Below are 14,327 nucleotides of genomic sequence, written 5' to 3' on the forward strand. Positions count from 1 at the left end.
CCATGCAGTGGCACATTAAGGGTTCAGCTCATCCCAAGAAGTTCAAGGTCATCCCTTCAGCTGGCAAGGTCATGGCCACGATATTTTGGGATTGTGAAGGAGTATTACTGATCGATTATAAAGAAAAAGGTGTAAATATCACAGGACAGTACTACGCTAACATTCTACGTCAATTAAAGGATGTAATCAAAGAAAAGAGGCGAGGAAAGTTAACCAAAGGTGTTATGCTTCTGCATGACAACGCCCCCGTCCATACTGCTCATATTGCCAAGGCAGCTATTGTTGAATGTGGGTTTGAAACTGTTACTCACCCACCGTATAGTCCGGACTTAGCCCCCAGCGACTTCTTTTTGTTCCCCAATCTTAAAAAGGATCTGCGTGGAAATAAATTTTCCGATGATAAAGCATTGAAGGCGGCAGTGGAGGAGCATTTTTACACCAAAGATAAAAAATATTTTTATGCAGGATTAAAAAAAATAATTGATCGATCTTTTAAGTGTATGAACATAGGGGGGGAGTATATTGAAAAATAAAAATATCAAACTTTTCGTACTTGTTTGTTTTCATTCTCATACCGAGAATATTTTGAATACCCCTCGTAGATAACGGCGCGGCCTTTGATCTAGCGAAATCATTCGCTCGTATGATTTGCTGGACTTAATTGACCGAGCTGTGATTGCTGAATGATAATGGCCAGTTTTAGTTCATCGTCAGCGGTGAGACCATGATGGAATAAAAGTTGCACAATTTAGGAGCAACAAGAAAACGAAGGCAAGTTGACGTAAACATTATAATTACGAGTACTATCAGTTATTAATCATCATCACTTACCGGGAAGTTTTAATTTTAATAAAAATCTTATTATTAAATATATTTAATTGTTTATCTAGTAGGTATCTTTGTCAAAAAAAAAAATAGTACTTACCTAAACCTATCTTGCAGAAGAAGGACAAGTAGGTATAAAACAAATACCTTCACTGTCACGTCTGCCACTCTTATGCAGAAAGTAATTGTCTCGAAAAATTAATATAGATTTAATAACCCCTAATAGGATTCTATCTATCTGACCTAGATCTGACCTTATAAGATATTTATCCTAAATTTTGAAATTGTCTACTAAAGTCCGTCAACCAAATCTTGTCAGTAGTAAAAGGCGGCAAATTTGAAAAATCGCGGGTTAGCAACACTGTGTTCGAATAATTCCAAAATGCGTGTCATCTGTGTTTTATCTGTGGAATGTGGATCGTGAACGACAGCCGTCACCTTATAATTGTTTTCATTTGGTTTTCATTCTGAATCGTTTCTGTTTCAAGAGATATTTCTGCTGTCACCATTAAATACCAATACATTAAATAAGAATAAGCAAAGCTAAGGGGCCTACAATGTACAATCATGCTCGTTGATGGTAAACATTACTAAAAATTGAGGTTATGACAAGTACATACTGGAAGAACTCTTTCGAACTTTTAAGATTATGTTCAGTTTTTTTGTTTTAGGGTTAAAAGGCATAAATAAAATTAAAACGTATGCCTAAATCTATCCAACAAGACCATAAATTGTGTCCTGGAAACCGTCCATAGGCCCACATGTCTAACTCAATCAGTTGTGACTATTTACAAAGATGCAATAGAATACTACAGAGTATTATGCTTGGTTGAAGTGACCCGGTAACATTGGTAACTTCATTATATTTTTTCAATTAATGACCTGAATTATAGTGTAAGCTAAAGTGACCCTTATCTTATTTACCTTTAAATTAAATAAACACCCAAATATCAGTTGTTTTATTTTTAATATGTAATCCTAATGTACAATATATACCAATCAAAAAAATTACACAGGTATGTCATATTCATCCAGAAGAGTACACTAATTTACATTAACAAGTGGCATATTATATTGTAAATAACAAATATATGCACTATCTAATTATCTGCATTTTGATATGATTTTATTTTAGTAAACATAGAAGACATAGATAGGGAACAAAGAGAATATAAGCACTACCATAGGGAGTTGTTTTTGATATCTTCAAATTTGTTCATCATTTTGATTAACATTGTTTTAACATCGCTTTTAAATTGTCCGTCCATGTTTCAAATTTTTTCAATAAACCGCGAGTGACAATTTGAATTGACGTACGCAGGGCGCGCTCAGCGGAAAAAAAAAATCTTTTGGTTCGATGTACATTGCTGCTATTCTTAGCGCAATACTGCTCTTTGAGTGTTGCCCTACTTTAGTTTGCTTTACATTGCTACTGACAAGATTTGGTTGACGGACTATATTTTCAATACCAATACTCAACTGATACTATTTTTTTTTATTCCTCATGGATAGACGAGCGTTTTCCAAAAAAAGTGTACATTTCATTCATGTCTTCAAAATATTGACTTCTTGGGCTCATTTTACTCAGAATCATTTGTACATTCACGCCTCATACATGAAAAAATGTGTCCCAAAATTTTGTATGAAATTTTTTTTTTCCAGCGCGTCACGTTCATACAAATAAAAAAAATATCATACAAGAATGTGACGATCTGGAAAGGAATTTTTTGGACACATTTTTTTATGTATGAGGCGTGAATGTACAAATGATTCTGAGTAAAGTGAGCCCAAGAAGTCAATATTTTGAAGACATGAATGAAATGTACACTTTTTTTGGAAAACGCTCAGACATTTTTATCTACACCGATATTTTTTCTGAAATCGCTCCTAACTAAAGCATGCACCGTGCAATAAAATTTGTTCCAGCCCCTCGTGATGGATGGAGCTCGCTCATAAATTCACACGTCGTCCCGAAGTCCCCAGCTGAGTGCCGGTGTACCCCAGGGGAGGTTGCTGTGACAGGTAAGGTAAGTTAACGACGTGATATGCGATTGATGCTATAGCAATAAGTACATTATGTAGGGAGGAAATGCAACTAAGATAAATATTTGGTGTTTAATATTCAAAAGGTTTATGGTGTTAAATTATATGTATGTATTAATAAATCCGGATAAAAATATCAGAAACTTGGGTTACTATAATAAAACTAGTGCTAAAAACAAATATCTAAGTTCATTTCCATTTCAAAACCATTTTTTTTAATTTGCCGCATTATCTGTCGACGGAAATGACTTGCCAAACTATAAATATTAATAGTTTCCTTACTTGACAAGATAATAACGTTTTTGGCAAAAAAATAATTTTTGGACAAGCTTTTATCGCTGACTGTACTTTTCTTACGACAGACAACTAATACTCATCGATAAAATTCTAAAAACCCCTAACTAACACAAGTAGGTTGCGTTGTTTCATCTCAGAGTTCTTATGGCCACCTCCTGTTTCCATCATCAGATCAGCTCGATGGTACCATAATATTGCATTGTCAATTTGTCACCCGACTTACATCTGTAGGTATGCAAAATTTCAGCTCAATCGGAAACCGGGAAGTGGATCAAATTTAACTTGCAAGATTTGATTACAAACTGACAGACAACGGGACAGGTGAAAGTAAATAAAAGCTTATAAAAAAGGAAGAGGACTTAGTAAACACGACAAATATATTGTATACTGCGGGCGCAGCACGGTTCCATTTTTATCGCATATCACTATGCGCGTCCCTTTCGCACTTACATACTTGTTAGAACGTGACAGGCATGGTGACAAGCGATAAAAACGCGACCGTGCTACGCCGCCTGGGTCAACCAAATCTTGTCAGTAAATAGGAACAAAAAAAAACTATACTCATCCTTTTCTTTTGGGTGCTAGTACTAGTGTTAGACAAAGATAGTATGATTCTCTCTGTCTATGTTTGAAATCAAACAGACCTTTGACACACTATAGTACGCCGACTGTTATCACTTATCAGGTTATCACGTTTAAACATAATTACAATTATTTTTAGTATAAGCGTTTGGCTTTTTTGCACAATCAATCAATCAAAAGATATGCTTCCTCATTATTTATTGGACGTCTCAGACCTCAGACTTGCCTCAGACCATCTCAGATAAACAAAACATGCAGGGAAATCCCCTGTAAACATGCAAGGATTGAAAACCGAAATAAAATCCAGCTTTTAAAGATATGACTTGAACAGACTCATGACGACACTGACAGCTGTCAATGTCAAAAATCTTGTCAACTTCGTACAGTTCGTACACTTCGTTTGTGATATCGATCTGTCAGTGTACGTACGGGGTCGGGGGAAGGAAAAATGGACAAACAGCTTTACCTTTTGCGTTGACTTGAGTTACGTTATCCTCATCACTAGCACTGCTTATAATTCCACCGGCGCGCACATTAAAAGCTTTTAGCAACAATGAGGTGATTATATCATAATTTAATATGAAAACGCGTCACGGGACCCGTGCTTGGGCCACGGGCGTGGGGTCACTGCGACTTGCCAATAGGAAATAGTTGTTTATACCGTGGTGCGTTTCAGATAATATCCCATGAGCATCGGAGTCGGAGGCTGGAATCGGCGGCGCGCGCTCGACCATGACGCGCCCAGGCCCTCCTAATGAGAACTTGCCCACGGTACGTACGCGTTTTGATTAATAATAACAAAAATCGGACGCTATAATATCTTTTTTAATTATTACTTTACGCGTCCGACAAAAACAACGCTATCTTATCTCTAATAGATAATATTCTACTCACAGTTCTCGTCCAAAACTCTGTATTTGACCATGTTGCGTGTTTATACGCAGAAGCAAGTACTGAAGAAATAAGAAACAAATGAGAGATATTTCCTCTTGATGACTAATGGGTATTCCTATTTATGACAGCAAAAAAGATTAAGAATTAACAGTAGTATGTATTAGGTGTCTTATTGTTATACAGTTAAACGCTTGTGAGTCCAGAATTTATTACAGTTTTCTTGTTAAATTAAATTGTATTCTTAAAAATAAGTAGGTATTATTAATCTTTTTCATACATTATACAATACAACCTGCTTAAGAATTCTCTCCAGGTAATACTCTAAAACCGTGTCTAAAGTGAAAAACGTCTTAACTGTCATAAAATAAGTTTCAGGAACCAGTTTAAGTAACATATTACATGAGCAAAAGTATTAGAAGTGATCAGATTAACACTTTCGGTGCCGGGCGCCCCATTTCCAGTACAAAATGAACACACATTCTGTTCTCGGCAGTGAATGTGTTAAGCGGGTTTGACTGTACTTAGACCACCTACATTTATAGACTACACCTATATGTCACAATGCCTATTCTCACGTTTGTTTCTATATTTGGTTATCATTATTATTCAACATTAACAATCAAGCCACAACACAAAGGACAATAATTTATAAATAAAACAATATCAACATGAATCACCGAGTGATCGGTGACAGTTGTCTGTTGGCTGCAGTATGTCATCTGTTTTCAGCGCTCGTAGGCCATGTCGATATTCCTGGGAAGTGACAGTGTATGTGGACTATTAATATGTTAGTGTGAGGGTCTCTCCTGACGGATGTGATGATAAAAAAATTACATAAAGTCTGTATTGCACGTGTGTAGTTTAAATCAAGGCTTAGTTATAATAAATTATTATCATTGGAAATTTAATATTGATGACAGTTAAATTTTGGTGTCAATCATAATCAGAGGTCGGATAGGGTGAGCTATTTTCCTTATAATATGACGTAAGACTTGTCAAATTATAAGGTAAATAGCTCACCCTATCCGACCTCTGATCATAATTAATCTTTGGGTATTATTGCTACATCTATATTGAATGTTGGTGTCTAAAGTTGTCAGTTGTCTCTGGGACCACAAGATTAATTTGAATGCCAAAAATTTTAAAGTAATTTTCAGGAATAAGATTTTAGATTTAGATTTACATATTTATTTCATAATATGAAATTACTATAAATTATTTTACACTAATCTATACGAATTTATATTATGATCGTCAAGTAGGAAAATAACAATTGATTATAGTCATACAAATGTCAAGCAATACACAATTTAAAAACCATTATAAGCAATCGATTAATTAACTAAATTATTAACAATGTCAAATACAGTAGAGTCCGATTAGTACGACTTCACATATAACAACCAACCGCTTATAGCGACGTAAGTATAAGCACTTGTTTGGTTTTAGTATGAGCTACTATGAAAGTACAACCGTTTATTACGACTCCGCTTATAACGACCGACCGCTTTTAACGACGGAAATTGACACAAAATCCATCCGTCAAGTCCGGTTACAACGACGAGCGACGTAATTTTTACAAATAAATTGTTGGTAAGAAGCTTACTCCGTCCCGCGCACCCAACTCCCCTCCCCCCTTTGCCTATACGCAGCAAGATGAAAAACTGTGACTTTTCGTAATCTTGCAAACTAAATAAAACCCAATTCGCATTATTCAACTGAGCTTAAACTTCACATACATAATTATGTAAGTTGGGTGACAATGCAATATTTTGGTACCTTCGAGCTGGAGGTGGCCATAGGAACTGTTTGATAAAACAACGCATCCTAATTGAGTTTGGGTTTGTAAGAATTGTCTCAATTGAGTATAGGTTGCTTGTTGAAACAAAAGTAAACAGTCCGCGATAAAGGCTTGAGTCAAAATTGAAATGTTTGACAAAAAACTTATTTATTTTTTGATTGTCGATGTACGATTGTCACCTTGATTAGATCCCTAAAAATTACGACTTTTTATTTTACGGGATTCGAGTAATTTGCGGATGATGAGTGTGAACCTACAAAAGTGGCTTCTTCTAAACACACAAGTCTCTGCATTTAAGACAAAGTGTTATAATACTAACGTAAATGAATATTTTAATTAAAATGTTTTTTTTTTCGTTGATTGTCGCATAAGTATTAATAAATACAAAATGATGTCATTATTTTGATTAAAAAAATTATTAAAATTGGCAGTTCGTTTAGTGCGACGTCCGGTTAGTACGACGTAATACCAGCGGTCCCTTAGGCGTCGTTATAACCGGACTCTACTGTAATATAAAATAAAAAAACAATGTCAATATGGCTAAGCTAAGCACGGATATCTCATAATGATCGTCAAATTAAAATAAAATAAAATGAATAACAGGTCAATAGAAAAATGAATTACATTCAATTTGGATTATTACATGTCATTTCCATATATTCAAGTTTATTGATATGCAATTATATCTGTTTAGTTAATAATAATATGGAATATAAATCTGAACGCTTTGATATCACATGCAACGGGGGCTTTTGTTAACTACTTTACCTATATCCTCTAGTCGCCCAGACATCAAAACTTGCCAAGACCAATGCAATTATGATTTGTCAAAATAAAGATTAAAATTAAAATAGAATAGGAAACCATTTTATACGTCTTTGGGTGGCAAACTTATATTTTTTTATTAGTCAAATTCTTCAGGAAATAGCCCTCACTAATGTAGCATTGTCTAGCCTGTAAAGTCTTAACATTCTCAATGCATTTACTACAAAAATGAAAGCCCTTAGTACTTAGAGCCAGTATTATCATCAAAATACTTGTGACTTGCCAGTACCCTTGTAATTTTATTTTTCCTTCTTAGTAGTAGTAGTAGTAAAAAACTTTATTGTACAAAAAGAAACATAAAACATGAAAGAACACACATCATTAGTACAAAGGCGAACTTATCCCTTTCAGGGATCTCTTCCAGTTAACCCTTGAGCAATATGCATTTGAAAATATAACACTCACGACAGGCGAAATTTCAAAACCTTTCCTAAATTTAGATTCAATAACCCTAATCTCGAAGGATGTTGCATTAGATGCTGTCACATTCGCATGAAAACTGTACACTTAATAAGTAATTATGTATCTTCCGTCCAATAATAAAATAATGTTAGTGTTGTATATTTTTAAGCCATTGTCCATAATTAAACTGTTTGCTCTTCAATAATAATCTAAATCATCTATGTAGTTCACTCCTGAGCGACGTTGATCACTCCGCTAAATGTGTTTGGCGCAACTTGCCCTTAACTGGCATTTGGTAGAATTTTCTCTTTGCCATAATTGCGGTATGAAATACATCAGTCAACTGTTTTACAATGCAACTTTGTTTTTAATTATGTATTTAATTTTCCAGGTAAAATTGGTGGTGGTAGGCGATGGTGGTGTGGGCAAGAGTGCCATCACCATCCAGTTCTTCCAGAAGCTATTTGTGACGGATTACGACCCCACAATCGAGGACTCCTACATACAACATACGGAGGTCGACGGGCAGTGGTGCATCCTCGATGGTGAGACTAAAGCCCTTGCTACACGGTCGCCGACAAGCCTACTAACCGTCTGACCTTGGTCTGCCCTTGGTATGTGGGTCCGTCTGAGTTGTCTGGCTAGACGGTGGCAGACCACAGTGTGTTCAGAACTCGCGGACGGACAACACGTATTGCAAGCGCACAAAATGGCCCGTAACCTTTCAGAAAGTTAGCGTGGCATTAGTACCTACTCACTTACTCAGTGGTGTATGGCCCTAAGGGCGGCGTATGCCACTCCTGGCGGATTGCATTTTGTTTTTCTTCCTTGACTTCTGGGGCGGCAAAACTTATTGGCCGGTGCGCCAAATTTCATAACCTACTCATACTAGTGCAATGACAAAAAAATAAGTTTTTGTCAAAAATTTCATTTTTGGTACAAGCTTTTATCGCTGACTGTACTTTTCTTTCCACAGGCAACTAATACTCGTCGAGACAATTCTAAAAACCCCAAACACAATTAGGTCGCGTTGTTCTATCACAGGGTTGCTATGGCCACCTCCTGTCTCCATCATCAGATCGGCTCTATGGTACCATAATAATGCATTGTCACCCGACATATGTATGCAAATTTTCAGCTCCATCGGAAACTAGAAAGTGGGTCTAATTTAACTTGCAAGATTTGACCCGTACAAACATATTTACATACTTACATTAGGTATATTGCAAGTTAATAAAAAGCTTGTAAAAAAAGAAAAGGGTATATGAATGAAACGCTGGCTCAGAAAACGGCATTTGTTGAGTCATTTCAACTTAATGAATTTGCTGGACTACGCTACTGGGACATACATAACTTTCTAAGAATGAAGAGGAAAGTATTTGATGAATTATTGCTACTGAGTACCCATGGCATGGCTATTAACCACACGAGCGCACACGGCGCGTCCTCCAAGCGAAATGGCCTAGTGTGGTTGGCGACGGGCTACACGGTTCCGGACCGACCGCTCAGACCGCGGTCGCTGGCGCGCGTTCGCATGCCAAGGGCGTCCGGAGGTCAAACGAAATTTTGTTGGAAACAACTGTCTACACGGTCCGGGACGGACCAAGGCCACGCGGTCTGGGGGCTTGTCGGCGACCGTGTAGCAAGGGCTTAACTTCTTTAGTTTTAATAACAAAACAGGACTTCATCGCGTGTAAATAAACCGTACATCGTAGTCTGTGCCGACCGAGTTATATCCTTGTGTTGAACCAAAGGAGTTATAGCAAAGTGGTATCCAAATCCGTCTAAACTAACCCTGCAGCGAGTTTGTCGTAACAAAAAGTAGAAGAAATTGGGTGACAATCCACAATTCATCTGCTGTGTAGAGTGAGCTTAGTCCGATATTTTGCGACAAGTAATGTTATGGACCATTTAAAGAGGATAATGTCCGAGATGTAGTCTGGCAAACCAAATTTGTCAGTAAATAAGAAAATAAAAAACTATACTCCTTTCTTTTTGGTGCTAGTAGCATAAGACAAAGGCAGACAAGGCAGTATGATTTTCTCTGTCTATGTTTGAAATGAGATAGTTTCTAGCAAAACTATACAACTCCATTATTTTCCAGTACTGGACACAGCGGGCCAAGAGGAGTTCAGCGCGATGCGCGAGCAGTACATGCGGAAGGGCGACGGGTTCCTCCTCGTGTATTCGGTCACGGATCCGCAGTCCTTCCGTAATCTACGGCGGTTCCACACACAGATCCTGCGCGTTAAGGACAGGTAACACAGTACTCAAAGATAACAATAAACATTTCTTTATTGCACACTAGCGACCCGCCGCGGCTTCGCACGGGTTAACAAATTATACACAAACCTTCCTCAAGAATCACTCTATCAATAGGCGAAAACTGCAAGAAAATCCTTTCAGTAGTTTTTGAGTCTATCGCAAACATACAAACACATAAACAGACAGACGCGGCGGGGGACTTTGATTTATAAGGTGTAGTGATAAAAAGTTTACAGAACTAGCTCCACTTAAGAGTAGGTATATATCGTAGCATTCAAAATACAGAAAAATACAAAACAGTTTGAATATGTAGCCGGATATTAAAATCGAAAAGAAGCCACATATTCCTTAGGACTGGTCTGGTCTTATCAGCAGAGTCACAATTTCATTATAAATATGTCAGTGAAAGTATTGGTACTTGGTTACAATTGATTTTATCTTATTTGCACAAATCATCACCAGAAAACACATCGTACAAACGGCTAAAGACTATTGAAAATCCTGGTCACGGCACCATATTGTAACTGCCCTCGTTCAGAATTATTTTTAATCTGTACACTGCGATTATTACCTACGTTACTATCCCCTGGATCCAAGTCGCGTAATTTTTATGGCTCAGAAATGTAAGAGCGACAGAGGAGCAGATATACTTGGTCAACCAGATCTCGACAGTAGAAAAAGGCGGCAAATTTGAAAAATGTAGGCTCGAAGGGATATCGTCCCATAGAAAATTTGAATTTCGCGCCTTTTTTTTTACTGACAAGATTTGGTTGACCAGCTATAATAACACAGTTAATGTAAATGTCAGGGACTCGTACCCAATGCTGCTGGCCGCTAACAAGGTGGACCTGGTGCACGTGCGCGCCGTCAGCGAGGAGGCCGGCCGGGACCTCGCCCGCTCGCTCAGCGTGCCCTACATCGAGACCAGCGCCAAGGAACCGCCGCTCAACATCGAGCGGGCCTTCCACGAGGTAAACTTTACTCACACGTCCGCTAGATGTCGCCGGATGATTCCTACATCGCGCTATCATTTATATCAGTAATAAGACTTATATTGTGTACCATACCTATAGTTACTAATTCAGTGAATAAGTAATAAATAATTAATATAGTCCTTTGCTGCCTGAAACACAGGGAATCCTAGTTCAGGCATTTGTAAATCACTTGTCTTTATAAATTATTAGTCTTTAAGAGCAACCACTGTACTATACTTTTCTCAATAAAATTATTTGTATTTGTATTTAAAATCAATCATTAAGTTGAGGCATAGAGAAAAAAATACATAGAGTGCTCACTCCATACATCAGTTCAGACTATTAATTTCAGTGTCTACATCTAGCATCGAGTAGCGGAACTATCAGTACTGCTACTTGACAATAGATGTAGCACCGACCGGAAAGTCTTATGCTGTTGAGATAAGACTTTCCGGTCGGTGCTACATCTATTGTCAAGTAGGAGTACTGATAGTTCCGCTACTCGATGCTAGATGCTAATAGTCTTTTTGGTACTAAACCTGATGTATGGAGTGAGCACTCTATGTATTTTTTTCTCTATGGTTGAGGCGAGGTGTTGTCGGTTTCTATAGGGTGAAAATTGTACGAAACGAAACAATATTATGATTAGATATGATTTAAATTTTATTGAAATGAATAAGTACTTAAATACCGTGAGCCTTACGAGCCTCACGAGCCTTTTGACAAATTATTTGTGAGTTAAAGAAAGAATCTTGTCCACAGCTCGTCCGAATAATCCGAAAGCACCCTCAGCAGGAAGAGAAAGACCGCCGCCGCCGGAAGTTCGGCAAGTGTGCGCTGCTCTGAGGTCCATACGCGGCTAACTTCACGCAGATACCATTCGCTGCTACTTTCAAGCTGTGAGTTGCGAGAACCTTGGAGGATACAACTAAACGGAGTAGCCATTAACAGGCTTTCCCCTCTGTCGAAAATAGGCGGCCAACGGTCATACACAATGTATGGACTGACGTTTATCTGACATGGCTATTTTTACGTTACGCATACATTTGACGTTCCCCTCCCCCGCAAAAATCGGCAGACTGTTTTGTACAGAAAATTACAGACATGGCGTCTCCGTTTGATTATATCCTCCAAGGCGAGAACAGAACAAATGTGCAAGTCGCGGAAAACAAAAAGAAAACTGTCTCATTCTCGGAAATTATACGAAAATTGCAAAAGAAATAAAGTAGTGGGAGTGGAAATGTTCCTTTCCCACGGAATAATAATTTAGACATTTCCGAATATTAAGATGTAATTACGCAATTTTGGAAACTTTCATTCGTTGGGAGTTATTTTACCTCAAATTTTAACATATTTCAACATGACGTTAATAAATATATATAGATAACATGAGATGTTTAGAAATTATTCGACTAAATTAACGTGAGTAACCGGTAATAATTTTAATTTCGAGGCTCACGACAGTTCAACTGTCCTATTAAGTGGCCTATGTCAGACCTTTAATATGAAGTAACCTTAATAGGATAAAAAACTTGGTTGAAAATGTTCTTGAAACCTGTATTTGAAACTAGACCTAATTCGCTAAGTCGTAAGGTCGGTTTTTGTATTGAATAAAGAATCAAGGTCCCTTATTTTGAACAGTTTTTAAAAAATGAAACTGCACACAAATAAGAGTTTGTTAAATATGTGGATGTATATTTATGTAAGAGAGTCGGAGAGACGTAAAACCGCTGTAGTTCTATTTGTTGGTTATTGTAGTTACAAATGCCAAGCATTTATTTATCCAGAGCAGAGACGAGTAAATAATAAAGACTGCATTTCTATACACAGTTGCTAATCTTTTATACAGAAAATTTGTAATGTGGAAATTGCCAATCCTTATTTTTTGCTTGTCTCTGTCCAAAGTCTAGTCTGTAAGCTACATAAAGGATTTATTGAAAATTTATTTTTTAGATATTTATTGCATTTATACAGTTTCTTTATTATAATTTATTATTAATGTATAAGAGCAAATTGGTTTGTATGTAGGTGTAGGTAGTAGATGTCAGACCAAAGCAAATTCTTACTTTAAAACCTAGTTTTTATTTCCAGGTTCACCAGAATCCACCTTTTAGAATTTGATTTTGAAAATGTTATTATTATGGAATAACTTATGTATGTTATTAACTTTTAAATTAAATGACATCACATTCGCAATACCACAAGGCTGAAATTACCAAAAATATGTAATCATGATCTCTGACAAATCATTCGAGTAAATAGTTAGAGTGTTGCTCTTTCGCTCTAAAGCTAGGAGCTGCGAGAGTGAAAGAGATAACAAGCAAAACTTAGATGTCTACACTTCTGCTGGTATGTTTTATAAAAAAATACAAAATTAGATTTTCGTTATGTCTCAAACTGTAATGCCTATTATAGGGGTTATTTATTTTAAGTTGTATCTACACATCACAATAAAAAAAATCTATTATACAAAATCTATGAGAATTGGTAACGGATTGGAAAAATCTTAGGACACTTTTGTTCTCTTATTAGGATCGGATGAGCTTGTGATTCTGGAGAGAAATAACATGTTTATTTTCAAATTTAACTAGTGGTGTGTACAACTTTGAATAAGCGACATCTAGCAGCGAGTAGCGAGCACTACTAACTAATTTATTAACTAACAAACAAATGACTAACACTTTTTTTCAGTAGACGCGTAGACACCGAAGTATTTGCTAAGCTTAGGATTAAATTGGGAGCATTTTCTAAACGTGCGTGGGTCAGACCATCGTCCAGTTTTAACTGACGATTCGCAACCTTAATCGCTAAGACATAAGGTTCACCGAAAATCAGTTAAATATAGGTAGTTGTTGTTATAACTGTTCTAAAAGCGTTATACAACTGTTTTTCACCGATTATTTTTTGTTTATCAATAGTGTTGTTTCGTATAAATACATTATCTAGATACATTGTTTCACTAATGTCATGAAATAAAATTTACCGATATGGGTGGATCAATTTTTGTTGTTGTTATTCGGTCCTGTCAGCCAGGGGACAATAATAGTAGATGGTACGCTCATAGTCATGTACGTACGTACGTTCTATTAATTATGCCAAGTACAAAGATTTATAAAGTAAAGATAGGCCCGTTCATTTAATTTTGACCGAACATTCTCGTTTGATGTGCCTCTGCGACAACGCGAATGGTTGATAAGTTCGCATCACGCATGCGATTGGTCGCAACTAGTTCCGTTGGACTGCACGCTTGGCTCGCATTCATGCAGCGGTGTCGCTGTGCTGACACCATTCTTGGTGCCCGTAAGGCCCGTCTTTACGAAGTCATAATAATATAAGTAGGTCAACGGCTAAGTAGATGACAACGCAACAAGCTTATAACTGCCATAAAATATACAGGGTGCTTCCTGTAACAGGAGCAA

General features: G+C 37.0%; 1 protein-coding gene across 2 annotated transcripts; it reads left to right on the forward strand.

The window, feature by feature from the left end:
• Nucleotides 1–4,180: 4,180 nt before the first annotated feature.
• Nucleotides 4,181–11,816, forward strand: LOC134652645 (ras-related protein M-Ras-like). 2 transcript variants are annotated; one of them, XM_063507809.1, is made up of 6 exons: nucleotides 4,181–4,305; nucleotides 4,424–4,518; nucleotides 8,061–8,214; nucleotides 9,774–9,927; nucleotides 10,743–10,905; nucleotides 11,671–11,816. In XM_063507809.1, the coding sequence occupies exons 2-6, from the start codon at nucleotides 4,480–4,482 to the stop codon at nucleotides 11,752–11,754; spliced, it is 594 nt and encodes a 197-aa protein (XP_063363879.1). In that variant the 5' UTR covers nucleotides 4,181–4,305; nucleotides 4,424–4,479; the 3' UTR covers nucleotides 11,755–11,816. The 2 variants fall into 2 exon arrangements, with proteins under 2 accessions (XP_063363879.1, XP_063363878.1); XM_063507808.1 differs by having other exon boundaries at nucleotides 4,187–4,518.
• Nucleotides 11,817–14,327: the final 2,511 nt, after the last annotated feature.

The sequence above is a fragment of the Cydia amplana genome, chromosome 12, assembly GCF_948474715.1.
Source record: "Cydia amplana chromosome 12, ilCydAmpl1.1, whole genome shotgun sequence".
NCBI lineage: Eukaryota > Metazoa > Arthropoda > Insecta > Lepidoptera > Tortricidae > Cydia > Cydia amplana.